Source organism: Nipponia nippon, unplaced genomic scaffold (assembly GCF_047370975.1).
Source record: "Nipponia nippon isolate SJK-2023a ecotype South Korea unplaced genomic scaffold, ASM4737097v1 scaffold_7, whole genome shotgun sequence".
Lineage (NCBI taxonomy): Eukaryota > Metazoa > Chordata > Aves > Pelecaniformes > Threskiornithidae > Nipponia > Nipponia nippon.
In genome coordinates, this window is record NW_028262391.1 from 30,295,243 (window position 1) to 30,309,798 (window position 14,556).

The 14,556-nt window shown below is 59.5% G+C and overlaps 1 protein-coding gene across 19 annotated transcripts in view; it reads left to right on the forward strand.

The window, feature by feature from the left end:
- Positions 1–14,556, forward strand: part of KIF1A (kinesin family member 1A) — a 43,318-nt gene that overhangs the window by 1,023 nt on the left and 27,739 nt on the right. For 13 of the 19 annotated variants that reach the window (XM_087738743.1, XM_087738744.1, XM_087738746.1 and 10 more), the window contains exons 2-14: positions 4,795–4,946; positions 9,182–9,258; positions 9,363–9,542; positions 10,059–10,124; positions 10,318–10,496; positions 10,855–10,966; positions 11,353–11,430; positions 11,752–11,817; positions 12,116–12,133; positions 12,501–12,576; positions 12,691–12,769; positions 13,053–13,195; positions 13,618–13,644. In XM_087738743.1, the coding sequence (XP_087594869.1) occupies positions 4,841–4,946; positions 9,182–9,258; positions 9,363–9,542; positions 10,059–10,124; positions 10,318–10,496; positions 10,855–10,966; positions 11,353–11,430; positions 11,752–11,817; positions 12,116–12,133; positions 12,501–12,576; positions 12,691–12,769; positions 13,053–13,195; positions 13,618–13,644 (1,207 nt within the window). In that variant the 5' untranslated portion in view covers positions 4,795–4,840. The remainder of the gene's footprint in view (positions 1–4,794; positions 4,947–9,181; positions 9,259–9,362; positions 9,543–10,058; positions 10,125–10,317; positions 10,497–10,854; positions 10,967–11,352; positions 11,431–11,751; positions 11,818–12,115; positions 12,134–12,500; positions 12,577–12,690; positions 12,770–13,052; positions 13,196–13,617; positions 13,645–14,556) is intronic. The other 6 variants (XM_087738749.1, XM_087738751.1, XM_087738750.1 and 3 more) reach the window with 1 other exon arrangement.

Genomic DNA, 14,556 nt, shown 5'->3' on the forward strand with positions numbered 1-14,556 from the left:
GGACCCTGCAGACCCCCTGTGTGCTGGGGTCTTCTGCCTGCTCAGATCCCACCCCTCGGCCGTGGGGCGCGGGAAGCACAAGGAACGAGCCGAGCTTCTCCCCTGCCACCCCACAGCTATCGTTCCACACCCCAGTGCCTAGAGCAGCCCCTTGGTAGGTGGCCTTGGTGGTATGCGTGGGGGTGGTGGCAGATGCCCTGGGAGTACAGCCAGGGGTGTGGTGGGCTCTGCCATCTCCCGCGCTGCCGCTGACCTCCATTTTGTCTGGGAGGTGGCAGCTGGTACTGGCACAGATGCTGCCACCACCCCTCCGCCTCCCTGTGTGTGGCCAGACCTGGAGCCCCCAAACCCTGGGGGATGTCGGGACCTGGTGTTCCCTCCCCATCCCTGGCTGACCACCCCTCTCCATGCCCAGCCATGCTGGTAACCCGCTGAGCTCGCTGCCTTTTCCATGCAGCTTTTCTCTCCTGTGGGTTTTAGCGTGCAGAAGAGAGGATGGAGGGAATGGGCAACTGAATGCAAGGTGACTCGCCTCTGCAGCAGGGATAGTGAGCTGCCCAGCGGCAAGCAAACTGCCTCATCCGCAGCCTTAAATTTGCTACCTGCAAATTTAATCTGTATTGTATTCTCAGGGAACTGCAAACACTGCGCCAAAACCATGTCCTCCATTGGGGTGGGCGGGAGGCGAGGAGGCACAGGGCAGCGTGCCCATGATGGCACCAGGGAAGCGGGGGGCTGGATTTCAGCTGGGGATCGGGGGGCAACTGCCCCTGCTCTGGGCTGTCCTCTGAGCTGCTTCCCCGCCTGCGGGTGCTGCTCTGGGGAAAACTGCACCATCACGGCCCCTTACCCTGCATGGAGTGGAAGGCGAGTGGGGAGCCGCTGCTGGGCTTGGCTGGCAGGTGCGGGTGGTGCTGCGTCATCCGGGCCAGCTGCCCCCAGGGTCCCCCACTGTCCCCGTTGTCCCCAGAGGGAGGGCAGGGTCCCACAGTGCCAGACAAAGCTGAGGGGCCCAATGAGGGGTGCAGGGGAAGGGCTCATTAAAACAAAGCCCATTGGCAGCTGAGAGCACTGTGGCTTGGGAGGTGCAGCCAGACAGGGCGTCTGCCCTCGCCAACGAGGTGACGTAGGGATGCACACAGACAAAAGGAGAAACTCGCCTTGGATTTCCCTTGGCACAGGCAGCTCTTCATCTGCCAGAGCTGCCTGTGGCCCCGTGCTAGGCACAAGGAATGGGGCATCCTGGCTGTGCTGACCAGCATTAGCATCGCTTGAACCCCCGTGTCCTGTAGCACCCAGGGGACAGACGTCACAGCATGTCCCTGCAGCAACCTTAGGGGAAGAGTTCGCTGCAGGTGGTGCTTGGGGACAATGCTCCCCGTCCCACTGGTCACCTCTCGGTGGTAGCCCTTGGACTTAAGAGAGCTCTCTTCAGCTAATCTCTGCCCAATTAATCTTAGCTGATCCAGTTAATCGTTGCTCTCTAGGCCTTCTGCTCATCACCGGCAGCTGGCAGGTGTGCCAGTAGGGATGGGCAGAATGCAGCAGGCTGCACAGAATGGGAGGGAAGAGATGCCCTGCAGAGTTGGGGGCCAGGTCTGGATGTGCCCCCTGGCACCATGGCCCTGGGGACTCTGCTGTCTCCCTTGTGTGTGGGGTGGCCCTGGGAGGAGGCGGAGAGGGAGCAGGGCCATGGTGCTGGCCCGCTCCCAGTGAAAGGCTGATAGCAGCTTATTGAATTTCTCTCGATGGCAGATTAAGCAGGCGGTGGCTGACTGTCCCCAGGCAGAGCGAGCTGGCTGGGCTCGAGCCACCTGCCTGCCCTGGGAGCGGCTGCCTGCCTCTGCCCTCCCTGTCCACAGCCTGCCTGCTGCAGTTTGTCCCCTCTCTGCGGGATGCTGAGCGCCTGTGGCCAGTTGCTGCAGGCTGAATTCCTCCTCGTGGCTGAGCCGGGAAAATAAGAGTCAGGGGAAAAAGAGGAGGCTCAGGAAGGAGCTGGGCAGGGGGCTGCCAGCGCTCCCCAAGGGGGCACAGCACTGCCTGGGGTCCTTGCGCCGCTGTGGCAGAGATGGGACTAGAGAGCTGCAGAGGAGCAGGAGGGAAGCCGTGTGTTGCTGACTGAGGAAGCTGAAGGAAATGGATAGAGACAGAAAATGGAGCTGAGCTTGCAGCTCTGCAGCAGGGAATACCAGCAGGGAGAGGAGCCTGCGCTGCTGGGCTAGGCGAGCCAGATGGCTTGCTGGGAATACACTGGGATGTGGGCATCAGGATGGCAGGGAGGGAGGGAAGGTTCTGCTGGCAAGGAGGGGGCTTCTCATGGCCAGTGAGGGTGGGCTGGGGGGTTACTGGTGTGGGGCTGAGCGGGCACTCCTGGCAGAGGAGGGCAAGCAGCCACCAATGGAGGGCATGCAGCAAGATGAGATGCCCCGAAAACTGGGACAAAAGAAAAACCAGAGTTTCTTTGTGGGAAGTGGTAGGGCTGGAGGGGGCTGTATGGGAACAGGGGTGGGAGGGAATGAGAGCAGGGTCTGAAGCTGCCTGTGGTGGGCAGCAGTCGGTCCCAGGGCTGGTGAGGTTGCTGATGGGTGTGCTGTTCCAGTGCTGGTGGTTCTTGCTGAGGGCTGTGCCACAAGGTTGGAGCCCGGGGACCTGGCCCTCCTCTTCACAGCCCTGGGAGCTGGAGAGACTGCAAAGTGGGGGGAAGAAAGCTGTCCCAGCTGTGGAGGAGGAGAGGGAAGCGTTTGACACAGGCAGTTGCCAGGTGCTGTGTGGGGTTTAGCCCAGCAACGGATCCATTGTCCCTGAGCACCAGCGGTGCCACAGGGTGGAGCAGCTTGAGCTGATGGCCTTGTGAGGACACAGCCCTTCTACCCAGGAATATATCCCATATTTTCATATATTTTTATCCCATATCCCATCCCAATATATCCCATATTTTCATGGGAAACCCAACTTTTTCATTCCTCCTTGGCAAGGAGTCCTGTTTAATTTTTCCTTTCTCCCCCATCTGAGAAAACAGCGGAGTGGGGAAGGCAGAGGCCCATTGGTATGCGGCAGCCCACTCGCCGCTTCAGGGACTCAGTGGTCTTAAACACCCACTTAAAATAATCCATGCTCAAGAAAGCCTGACACCAAATGTTTGCACTCTGGAGCTGGTGGGATTTAAGGGTGCGATTGCTGGCTGAGTGCAGTGGGAGCTCCAGAGCCGTCCCAGTGGAGCGGTGAGAGGAGGGTTTGGGAACTCTAATGGGAGAAGATTTGTCCCCCTCCTGCTGTCGGGGATGCAGGCTCGCTTTTAAAACAGGTGAAGCATTTTTGAAAGACAGTGCCGAGCTTAGAATACTTTCTGGCTGCAAATTTTTCCACTGTGCCATGAATATACCTGCCTTTGGGCAGAGCATGCATTGGTTTTCCTTCCACCCCCTTTGGAATTAAACTGGAGCTGTCAAACCTCAGTTAGTTTTAAAGCCATCCCCTTCTCTTGGAACACTCCCATTCTGTGTATTTATTTTTTTCTTCTTTTTTTTTCCCCCTCCTTTTCCACAAATTCATTTCCACCATGGGAAAACCCGTCTCATGTTGAGGACCCATCCTTTCTGCTCTACTTCCTTTGGGTCATGGTCTGTGTAACCAGAGCTGTGCCATTGCCCTCCTTCATCCCAGAGCAAGCATCCCACTGGCAAAGACCAGGCTCAAAATGCCCCAGTGCATTTGCAAACACCCTTGCAGGAGTCCCGCAGGCAGGAATTCCACAGGCAGGGATGCCGGAGGAGCTGGTGCCTGCCCGTGCCGCGGGGTGCTGAGCTCCTCTTCTGCCGGTAGGCTCAGCATGGGGACCCAGGGAGCAGGGGTTGTGCAGGAGAGGGTATGGACATTAGAAGGCAGGAATAGATTTTTTCAGGGCTGATCCTGAAGGACCTGGTGGTCAAGGGAAGGACCCCAGCATCCTTTGCTGGCCAACGCTAGTGTGGCTTAACTGGGGTTCGAGAAAGGTGAGACCGGCTGCAGAGAGCCTGAACACCAATGCTGGGATGAGTGGCTGCTCTGGGAGATGTTAGCGAGTGGTTCGTTCCATCTTGTGAGGTTTGTAATTAATAATTTATTAGCAAAAAGAGTGGAAAAATTACTGTGACCTGGGAGCTTCAGCTCAGTGCGATTGCCACCGGCTTGCTGGCTGGTGCTGCTCCTGCTGACGCCACGCTTCTGCTTTTGCTGGGAGCTGAATGAGAGGCAAATACCAGCAGTTGTGTTCAACAGCCGCCTCCTTTCTCGACAGGAATGCCATCGTTTTCCTCCCCCCCTCCAACTGGTCCTTGTCCAGTCCCTGCTCTGCTGGGGCTGGAGCAGAGGCAGGAAGCTCAGGTGATGGGCAGGGGGTTGTGGACTTGCTTGCAAGTAAGGAACTACCTGCTCAGTGTTGTTGGCACCCCAGGATGGAAAAACTGCTCCTTGGGGGTCATGCTGATGGTGCCTACGTGGCCCTGTCCCCTGCCGTGGGCACCCACCAAGTGATGTTGCAGCGTGATGGAGGCCCTGGGTGCTGCCCCAGGGTAAGGGCAGGGATGTCCCTTGGGACTGAGCAGGGGGTCCTGACCCGAGATAAAAGGGGGAGGTGGGAGAGGCAAAATGCAGGCAGATTGAGGGATGAAACAAAATATCATCTTTTGGGCAGAGGCAAACCAGCGGTCCTGGGAGGTTTTGTTGCACAGGCTCTCTGTTCATTTTTCTAGCACAGCTGTGAGATGGGGATTGGGATGCGAGCTTTCCTAACCCCCTTTTCTTCCCTCCTTGCAGGACAGCCACTGCTCACTGCTAGCAGGACCCACCTCCAGCCGGCGCGATGGCGGGAGCATCTGTGAAGGTGGCGGTGCGTGTCCGGCCCTTCAACTCCCGGGAGATGAGCCGGGAATCTAAATGTATTATCCAGATGTCGGGAAGCACCACCAGTGAGTGCCGGCGTCAGGGGCAGAGGGGCTTGGGAAGGCTTTGGGTGCTGCCTGGGGAGAAGCATGCATGGTCCAGCTGCAGCGGTGAGCACTGGGCTGCTGGGATCTTTGATGTGGATGCCTGTAGCACCTGGCATCATTTGGAGGAAGGAATGGGGGGGATGTCACGTTTCCCACAGGGAAATGCAGTCCCGCTGTTGAAATGGCAGCGGCAGGATCTATGTGGCACTGAGCCCTTGGGTTTCGGTGGTACTGAATGGGGCAGCATCCCCTGGCAGGTGAAGGGGGAGGAAGAATTGGAAGAGCCTGGAAATGCCAGTGTGTGAATATGGGGCTGAGGGTGCCCAGCCCACGGTTGCCTGTCGAAATGTGGAAGCTGTGCAAAGTTAAAGTCAAAACGGGCTGACGAGCGGCTCCTGACGGCACTGCCTGGCCAGGTACTGCACACTGTGGTGTGCTGGGACCCATCCCTGCTTCAGCGGGGCTTGGAGCTGTGACACCAGCAGGATGGAGGAGTGGGAGTGGGGTTTGCTGAGGGAACCATGTGCTCGGGGAAGAGGGATGTAGCGAGGGGGCTAGGGGCCAACTGTCCTGTTAGGAGCCCATCTGGCATTAGCCCCTCTTTAAATAACAGCTGCTGGAACTACGGGGTGGGAGAGGCAACTGAATCCTTCCTCTTTGGTTCTGGAAGCCTCCAGATGGGACAGTGTCTAAAATAACTCCCTCCCTCCCTGCCTGCCTGCCCAGGGCTTCTTGCGTCACCGGCGGCGGTGGGTGAAACACCGGTGCCAGCCACCCACGTGAGGATTGCTGTTGGGCTGCCGTGACAACCCTGGCAGGAGGGAGAGGAGGGCACAAAAGGGTGTGGGGCGGCTCTGTGACCCCGTCGGGTCCCCCGCTCACCCTAGGCCTGGGGAGCAGGAATGGGGCGGTCCGTGGGGCAGCGTCTGCTGGTCTATGGCGTGCCGGGGTGGCTCTCCCTGCCCGGTTGCGCATTGATGCTTTGTCTGCCTGGGGTGCAGAGCTGCTCCCCTCACAGCGAGGAAGCCTTTCTGGCCCAGCAGGAGCTGCACATGTGCCCGGGCCTGGGTTCAGGCAGGGGAAACATCCCTTCTGGCCCTGACGGGTGGGGGGGACCTGCCTTGCCGCAGGCCCAGTCAAAAGCATTGAGCATCCCCCACCTCCGCTGCGGCTGTGTTTCCTCAGAGCGATCTGCCAGTGCCCATCCTGCTGCCCCCACCCCTGCTGTCTGCATCCGCCCCAGGCCATGCCCTGCACCCCTGGTCCCCCTGCCCACGCCGGGGAGGCCGGCAGGGCCAAGGGCAGTGCCCCAGCCAGCCCTTTGCTGACAGCAGGGTTTTTCTCTGTGAGTGGACAAACCGTCGGCTAATCCCCTTGGCCGGGGCGCTGTGGGACAGGCGCCAGGCAGGGGCTCTGGTTCCTGCTTCTCCTGCCAGCTGGGGGAGGCGGGGGGATGCCGGCAGTGCCGGCTGGCCCCCCCGCAGAGTGGGACTGTCTCGGCCCCCTGGCTCGTTGCAGAGAAGTCAAAAATAAATGTGTTTGGGGGGATAAGAGCAAGTTTCCCCCTTCCCAGGATTATTTGCAGAGACCCCTGCACGTTCCAGGGCGGGGGAGATTGTTCTTCTGCCTAATTCATTAAGCCCCGTTGGGGGCAGAAGGGGCCGGGGCAGGAAGGGGTCAGCTCTTCCCTGCCGTCCTTTTCCCCCAAAACTTACAGCTGCTGCCTGCTTGGCTTGCTGTGCCGTGGCTGCCTGTCTGCCACCAACACTGCCGCTTTGTTCCCCTGGCGTCCCCGCTCCGCGCGGCCGCAGGGACCGGCCTGGGCACCAGCACCCGGGCCCCTCTCCTGGCAGCTCCCGCCAGGATGGTGAGGAAGGCACCCCGGCTTTCATCCCGCAAGGCCGTTAATATTCTGTGGCTGGAGCTGTGCCTCCGTGGGCTTTAAAATACAGTGATTATTTTCTCTCCTGTGGGTCTTGGGTTTTATCCTGCTTGGTACTTGCCCACTTGCTACACTCTGCCATGCTGCTGTCTCTTCAGGGCGAAGATGAGGATCATCTCCAGATGTTTTCCTCCTCCCTCTCTTGTCTGTATGTCTGTCTCCACCCCCCACCCCCCCCATTAATCCATTTTGGCCGGAGCATGAGTCTTTTTGCAGCAGCTTTGCAAAAGCCCTGGGATGCCTGGTCACAGGAGAGGAAAAAACTGACCAGTGGCATCCAGCCACGTGGGGGCAAATAAATGGGAATGAAAGGGTCATGAGGAGAGCATTTCAGCTCAGGGACAGGAGACCCACTGCTCTCCATGTGCTCCCTTCTCCCCCATGTCTCGGTCTCTGGCCTGCTGGGCCAGCTGGGTGGCTGCAGCTGGGATGCCCGGAGCTGCTCGGTGCCATCCCCAGCTGTTCCTCTACCCCGTGCCCAGTGTGGGCTGGCACTGGGATGCAGAACAGCTGCCTTGTGCAGCCCCATCCTTCCCGCTCCTGCTTTTGTACCTGTTGGACTCATTTTTTGGGGGGTGATGCTCCTGTTCGCTCCGGCAAGGGTCACCTCTGCACGGCAGAGGCAGCCCTGAGCTGAGAGCTGGGGGGCTGGGTGGCATGGCAGAGCTGCCAGGTGAAGTCCAGGAGCCATCGGAGATGTTCCACCCAACTTCTTGCATGGCCTTCGCACACGTTTCTCTTTGCAATGGCCACTCATACGCCCTCAACACACTAACGAGGCACTGGCAGGGATGGGCAGCCCCTGTGGCTGCCCATGCTGCCCAGAAAGGCCTGGTGCTGTTTCGGTCTGGATCTCAGCAAGGACCCCCAAGTTGCCCTTCGCAGCTGTGGGATGGGCAGTTGCTATGGGGATGTCAATTCCCAGCCTTTCCTCCTGAGAGAACCGCTCTGGTTTTGGTAATTAGTCTGCCAGGATGCAGGAGGCATCTGGAGCATCTGAGTCATGTTGCCTCCGGTGGGCAGGCAGGCAGGGAGCCAGTGCCTCGCTCCTCTTTGGTGCTGGAGTTGGACTCCTGCCCACAGTGAGGGGCATCCAAGCAGCACTGTGCTGTGGTTTCACGACTGGGGCTGGATCCTGGCCCCGCCTGCCTGCCTCACTGCCTTTGGGGGCAGGGATGGATGGGTCTCAGGCCAGAAGTGGTGGATCCCTCCCTGGGATAGAATCTGTCATAGCAATGGAGGAGGAATTTGGAGCAGAAAGCATCCATATCTGTAACGCCATGCACCAGGGCATCTGACTCCATGGGGAGCGGGCTGCACCATTCCTGGGGCTGCTTGGGAAGGTCCCAGCTTGAATCCCGAACGAGCCCTGGCTGAGTGCCGGCCCCAGAGCAGGGCAGGTTGGGGCTGTGATGGAGGGGGTTCCATCAGCCTTTGGTGCCATATGTCCTTCTCGTCTCCCGTGGTGGCAGGGAGCAGCTGGGAGCTGCAGGCACGGGAGCTGCGCTGCGCTGTCCCACAAGGTCATTTCAATGTCACCTAACATGGCTGATGGCTGAATCTCGTGATTACCCCGCTGGTTTAGGTTTCTTCTGACGCATCTGTTGTTTCAGAAAAAAACCCATCGTAAACACTCTGCGGGGGGGGGGGGGCAGGGGAGAGGGAAGTGTCGAGCAGGGAAGAGAAGTGATGCAGTCTCCAATTTCCATGGCAACGTCCTTTTCACTAGGGGATGGGAAAAAGCAGGCTCTTGTTTCCGCTGGTGGTGTGACACGAGGCATTAATCACCCTGCTGGGGCTGGGTACCCAAAAGAAAGGGCAGGGAAGGAGAGGCAGGAGCCAGAGGAGGCCTGGAGGAGCCCTGATGGGGCTGCGGCTGCTCCGACCCCATAGTCCAAACGCATGTAGCTGTGGGGTGAAGGAAGGCTGTGATCCTCCTGTGCCGGTGCCAGGCTCCCATGGGCAGGTGCCAAAGAAGGAAGGAGCCTGAGGGAAGGAGCCATTTCCCCCACACCGTGCTGAGCAGGATGTTTGGGCAAGGCTCTGCCCTGCTCCCTGGGCTGGTGCAGGCTCTGCCAGCTGTGGCACTCACCCGCTCTGTTGGGGTCTGGGGGCTCTGGACCCATCTGCAGAGCTGGAGGGTCCCAGTCCTGCTTTCCAGGACTGATTCAGACTGAACCCCATCACCTTTCTCCCCTCATGAGCGGGATGTGGGTGGCAGGAGTACCACGGGTGGCTGGGTGGCCTCATGTTCCCATCTGTTTACCCCTAGCTATCCTGAACCCGAAGCAGCCCAAAGAGACACCAAAAAGCTTCAGTTTTGACTATTCCTACTGGTCCCACACCACGGTAAGTGGCAGGAGGCCTGAGCCTGTGTGGAGCACTGGGCTGGCCTGGGGAGAGGCAGGAGGACCTCCTTGCCAAATTTCTCCTTGTCCCCCTCCTATCTGCAGCCTGCAGACATCAACTATGCATCTCAGAAGCAAGTGTACCGGGACATCGGCGAGGAGATGTTGCAACACGCCTTTGAAGGCTATAACGTCTGCATCTTTGCCTACGGGCAGACGGGTGCTGGAAAGTCCTACACCATGATGGGGAAGCAGGAGAAGGATCAGCAAGGCATCATCCCGCAGGTACTCCCTGGTGAAAAGCTGCCTGTTGCCCTGGTCCCAGCGGGATACTTGAAGGAAAAGCGGAGTGGGGAGGGAAGAGGGGAGCTGGGCGGGAGCAGGGCCAGGCTTTGCCAAGGTCTGCCACAGCCCTGCTGCGGCAGTGAGCTGGCACGGCTCTGCCAGAGGGCAGGGCGACAAGGAGTGTCACGCTGGACTCCTCTGAGACTGGATGAATTACGGTCTGGCCACATGGGGCTGGTGTTCGTGAGCAGCAGTAGTCTAAGTGCTGAGACCCCGCTGGCAATGCTTGCCTGAGAGCTGCTGAGTGCTGGCCCAGCAGAGTGCCAGGGGGGCTCTGGGGATGATGAGCCCCCCATGTCAGCAGGGGGGGGGTTCTGCCAGCTCCCCAGGAGCTGTCCCAGCACTCAGGGGCTCTGGTTTTTGGGGTGAGAAGGTAGAAATCCCTGTGGCCTGGGTGCCCTGGGCAGGAGCATCCTGCTGGTAGGGGGCTGAGCAGCCTGGCTCTTCTCTCCACAGCTGTGTGAGGACCTCTTCTCCCGCATCAACGACACAACGAATGACAACATGTCCTACTCCGTGGAGGTAGGCACCCCATTGCCTGCCTAATCTGGGTCCAGCCTCCTACCTGGCTCTGCAAGCCATGCCAGTATGCAGACCTCTCTTTGGGGGGGTCCTGTCCCTGGGTGTGGGGTGGGTGGGCAGGGCCTAATTCTGCCTACATGCTGAGTGTCTACATCCTGCTGGCCGCTAGCCCTGCCCTTGCCCTCTGCTCTAGGTGAGCTACATGGAGATATACTGCGAACGCGTGAGGGACCTCCTGAACCCCAAGAACAAGGGGAACCTGCGGGTGAGGGAGCATCCCCTTATGGGCCCATACGTTGAGGACCTTTCCAAGCTGGCTGTGACCTCCTACAACGACATCCAGGACCTCATGGACTCTGGGAACAAGGCTCGGTGAGTTGGGGGAGCAGGAGATGGCCAGGATTTGGAGAGCTTGAAGACATCTCCAGAAGGTCCTGCTTAACCTCCTTATTTTGCTGGTCTGGCTGCTCTGGAGGTGGCAGTCCCTTCCTGTCTGAGCATTGGGTATCCCCCAGTTATTTTCACCTTACCTCCTTCCTGCTCTCAAAACGCCCTGGAGCCAGCAGGAGAAAGCCTGGACTTTTGTACGTCTCCTCCCAGAGTCCTCTCCTGTCCTCCAAACTTGCCTTTCCATCATGTACCCTGTCCTGAAATGAACCCGGGCCACAGCATCAGCTGCTCCAGTGTTGCCTGCAGAGTGTCATATCTCCCTGTCCTACTCTCCCTGCAGCACAGTGGCTGCCACCAACATGAACGAGACCAGCAGCCGCTCCCACGCCGTGTTCAACATCATCTTCACGCAGAAGCGGCATGATGCTGAGACGGACATCACTACTGAGAAGGTAAGAGCAGAGCCTGGGCAACTTGGGGGAACGCACATGGACCCAGGAAGGGCTTCATGTGCTATCGACAGCACTTGGGACAAGATGGTGCAGCCTGATGGAGGGGTGAAACAGGATGGCAATAAGTCCAAGGCACATGCTGGGCTCACAGTCCCTCGAGGGACTGGTCCCTAGACAGGATATTTGGCAGTTGGTGCCCTCCAGCTCTGCCTGTAAGGATGTTAGCCCTACGCCTGGCCAAATCCCGGTGAGGATGACCCCACAGAGCCCACCTCTGCCTTCAGAGCAATGTCACCTTGCAAGAGGTCTTTTCTCGCTCCTCGGCTCTGTGGTAGGGCCCAGTTTGCTGTGTCTGCTGGGCCTGACAGCCTCATCTCTGTCTTCAGGTCAGCAAAATCAGCTTGGTGGACCTGGCAGGGAGCGAGCGAGCCGACTCCACTGGTGCGAAGGGCACAAGACTAAAGGTGAGAGCTGGCGTGAGGTCCCCTTCTGCTGGCGGGGATGCTGCGTCCTGCCCCCTCATCCCCAGCTGTAACATCTCCTTTCCTTGCCTGGTTCCTTGCCCGCTACGCTGCCAAAATCCTTGGCAGGGTTTTGTTCGAAAGCTGCCCAGTGCCAGTTCCACTGGGGTCCATAAGTCCCAGCTGGGAGGTGCTGGTTACCCAGTAAGACCAGCTGGTCTTTGCCCACCCTGTACTGGGACTTCCCCATCCTCTTGGTGCACCGGGCTTTAGCACTGCTCTGAAATGGGGCCTGAGCATCTGGGCTTTTTCTCTCTCCACCAGGAAGGAGCAAACATCAACAAGTCCTTGACCACGCTGGGGAAAGTCATCTCTGCCCTGGCTGAAATGGTAGGTAGCCAGAGTGCAGAAGAGCGGTGGCACCGTAGGGGAATGGGCTCAACTTAGCAGGGATGGGCTCAGCTCCGAGGGGTGGAGCATCCCAGCTCCGAGGGATGGAGCATCCCAGCTCTGAGGGATGGGCAGGTACATCCCAAGCTGTCCCCAGGGCTGGGATGAGCTGGGCTGGTGAGGCTGCCATCTCCCTGGGGACCTGTACCTGCCACTCTCTGCTTGGGGAATGGGGAGCTGTGGTGGGTGCTGAGGTGGGGTGCAGCTCACTTAAACAGTCTCTCTACTTTCTTTGCAGGATTCAGGGCCGAACAAGGTAGGTGCCCTGGCTGGGCTGGGGAAGGGGGGGTTGGTTTTTAGCACAGGTGGGTAGGAGTGGATTGCAGGGTGGTTTGGGCGTGAGGCTCTGGCTGGACTCAAGCCACACTTCTTTGGGGGCTGGCAGAGCCCTCAGAATCCTCATCACCCTCCTCACCCTGTGGCTCTTGGTACCCAGCATTAAACACGCGGTCTGGCCCAGGCAGGGCATTTCACAGGCAGGACCTGTGGAGCTGAGCAGAGCTACCTGAGATTGCGGTGGCTGGCAGAGCCATCCTTCTCCGAGTTCCCATGGCTGGCTGTCACCTCCCTTTTGAAGCAAGCTGGCAGCCTGACAGCCCTTCCCTCTACTCTCCATCCCCTAGAACAAAAAGAAGAAGAAGACGGATTTCATCCCCTACCGGGACTCGGTGCTGACCTGGCTGCTGCGGGAGAACCTGGGTGAGGATATGGGTGGGAGGTACGGGCTCGGCAGCGGGCATAGCTGCCGAGTGGAGGGTGACGGTTGGCACAGGGACCAGCATCTCCCTGATGCAAGTGTATCTCTCTGGGCAGGGGGCAACTCCAGGACAGCCATGGTCGCTGCGCTCAGTCCTGCCGACATCAACTACGATGAGACCCTCAGCACCCTCAGGTAGGAAGAAGTTCTCTCGTCCCCTCACAACAGGCAAGGGCAGGGGAGGTCTCTGAAACCCAGGCACTGCCACGTGCTCTCCTCACCTCTGTGGCAACCCTGGCTGGGGGGCTGCTGTGGGGGGACCCTGCAACCTCAGACAAGAGGCCAAAGTATTGTCCCGGCGCTGGGATCCTCTGAAGGATCTCTTGCTGGAGGGGCTCGGCAGCACTCCTGCTTGCCCAGTAGCTGGGGGTTTGCCCCCCCCCCCCCCACTGTTGCTCAGGGTTCTGCCCTTCCCTAGGTACGCCGACCGTGCCAAGCAGATCCGCTGCAATGCCGTCATCAATGAGGACCCCAACAACAAGCTCATCCGGGAGCTGAAGGATGAGGTGGCACGCCTGCGTGACCTTCTCTATGCCCAGGGCCTTGGGGACATCATTGACAGTAGGTACCACCCAGTGCTCTCTGGCAGTGGCTCCAGGCAGAGGCCAGCTGGAGTCCCCCCTGCCTGCAGGGCTGGTGTCCCTGCTGCTGCCCTGCATCCTGCTCTGCCGGCCATGTGGCAGCATCACGCTGCTGAAGCGTGGTTGGGACGCCTCCGGCGAGCCCCTGCGCGTGCGTTCACAAACCCCAGCCCCCTCCCTTAAGCAGGAGGATCTGCTTTACACCCAGCAGACCTCCCCTTCTCCACCTCCCGTCTTCAGCATCTCGCACCTGGCAGAGGTGCCAGGAAGATGTTCCTGGGGCTGCGCCCGCCCATAGCCTCTCCTCTGTGTGCTGTTGGAAATCCAACTGAGAAGAATCCACTCTTGTTTTGTTCTCTCTGTCTTACCTCCGGCTCCCTGCCCTCTCTCTCTCTCTCTTAGCCCATCCTGCTGCGGGAGGATCCAAATGTGTGTATTCCCCATCACTGGTACTCTCTGTTGCTTCACAGCTTTTGGGAGGCGTAGGCTGCGCCCAGGGGCACCTGTGCAGCATGGGGAAGGGCTCCCGTAGCTGTCCCCAGCTGATGGAGAGGTGCTTGCCTGCAGGCTGGCCGTCCCCAGGGAGCTGGCAAAAGGGACAGTGGCAGAGTTGTAGTTAGCACCTGGGCTTGGGATAGCACTTGGAGGGACCAGTGTCCTACCCCTTTGCTGTGCCAAGGGCCCGATCCCCATGGGGACTCCTTCCTCCATGCTGTCATGATGTTTCCTGTCACTGCTGCTGCTGCTGCTGCTTCTGCTGGCACTGGGGACTGGAGCCCGGCATGGTGCTTGGGCAGGCTGGCACCTGATGGAGGGGTGTGTGGTGATGGCTAGGAGGTTTTTGCCTGTGGATATGCACTATTGCCCCATCCCCCTGGGCCAGGCAGTGCAGCCAGGCTGTGGCGAGCCCACTGAGGAGATGGGGACGTGGCCTGTCCCCTCCTGGCTTGGCTTCCCCAGATGCGGACTGATGGAGATGGGTGACTAATGCTGCGCCCGCTAACCTGTGCCCTGCCCACCTCTAGCACAGTGCACTGAGCCCCTGTGACTTCTTGGGGCTGGAGGAGCATCTCTGATACCTGGGTCCCTTCACCGCGGGGTCCGGTGGCAGCTGATGCTTGGGGTGCTGGCAGGCAAGCACCGCTACGGGCATGTTGTCACCCTGCCCTCACTTTGCTCTCTCTTTGGCTGCTCGACCCAGGCTCTGCTCCAGTGGGCCAGGTGCTTGGGGTCTGCCAGCAAGGGGATCCCACGGCTTCTCCTGTTCCGTCTCCCCAACCCTTTTGTAGGGCAGAGGGCCACTGCCTCTCCCCCCCTTCCCTTCTCATTCTCTGCCCTGGT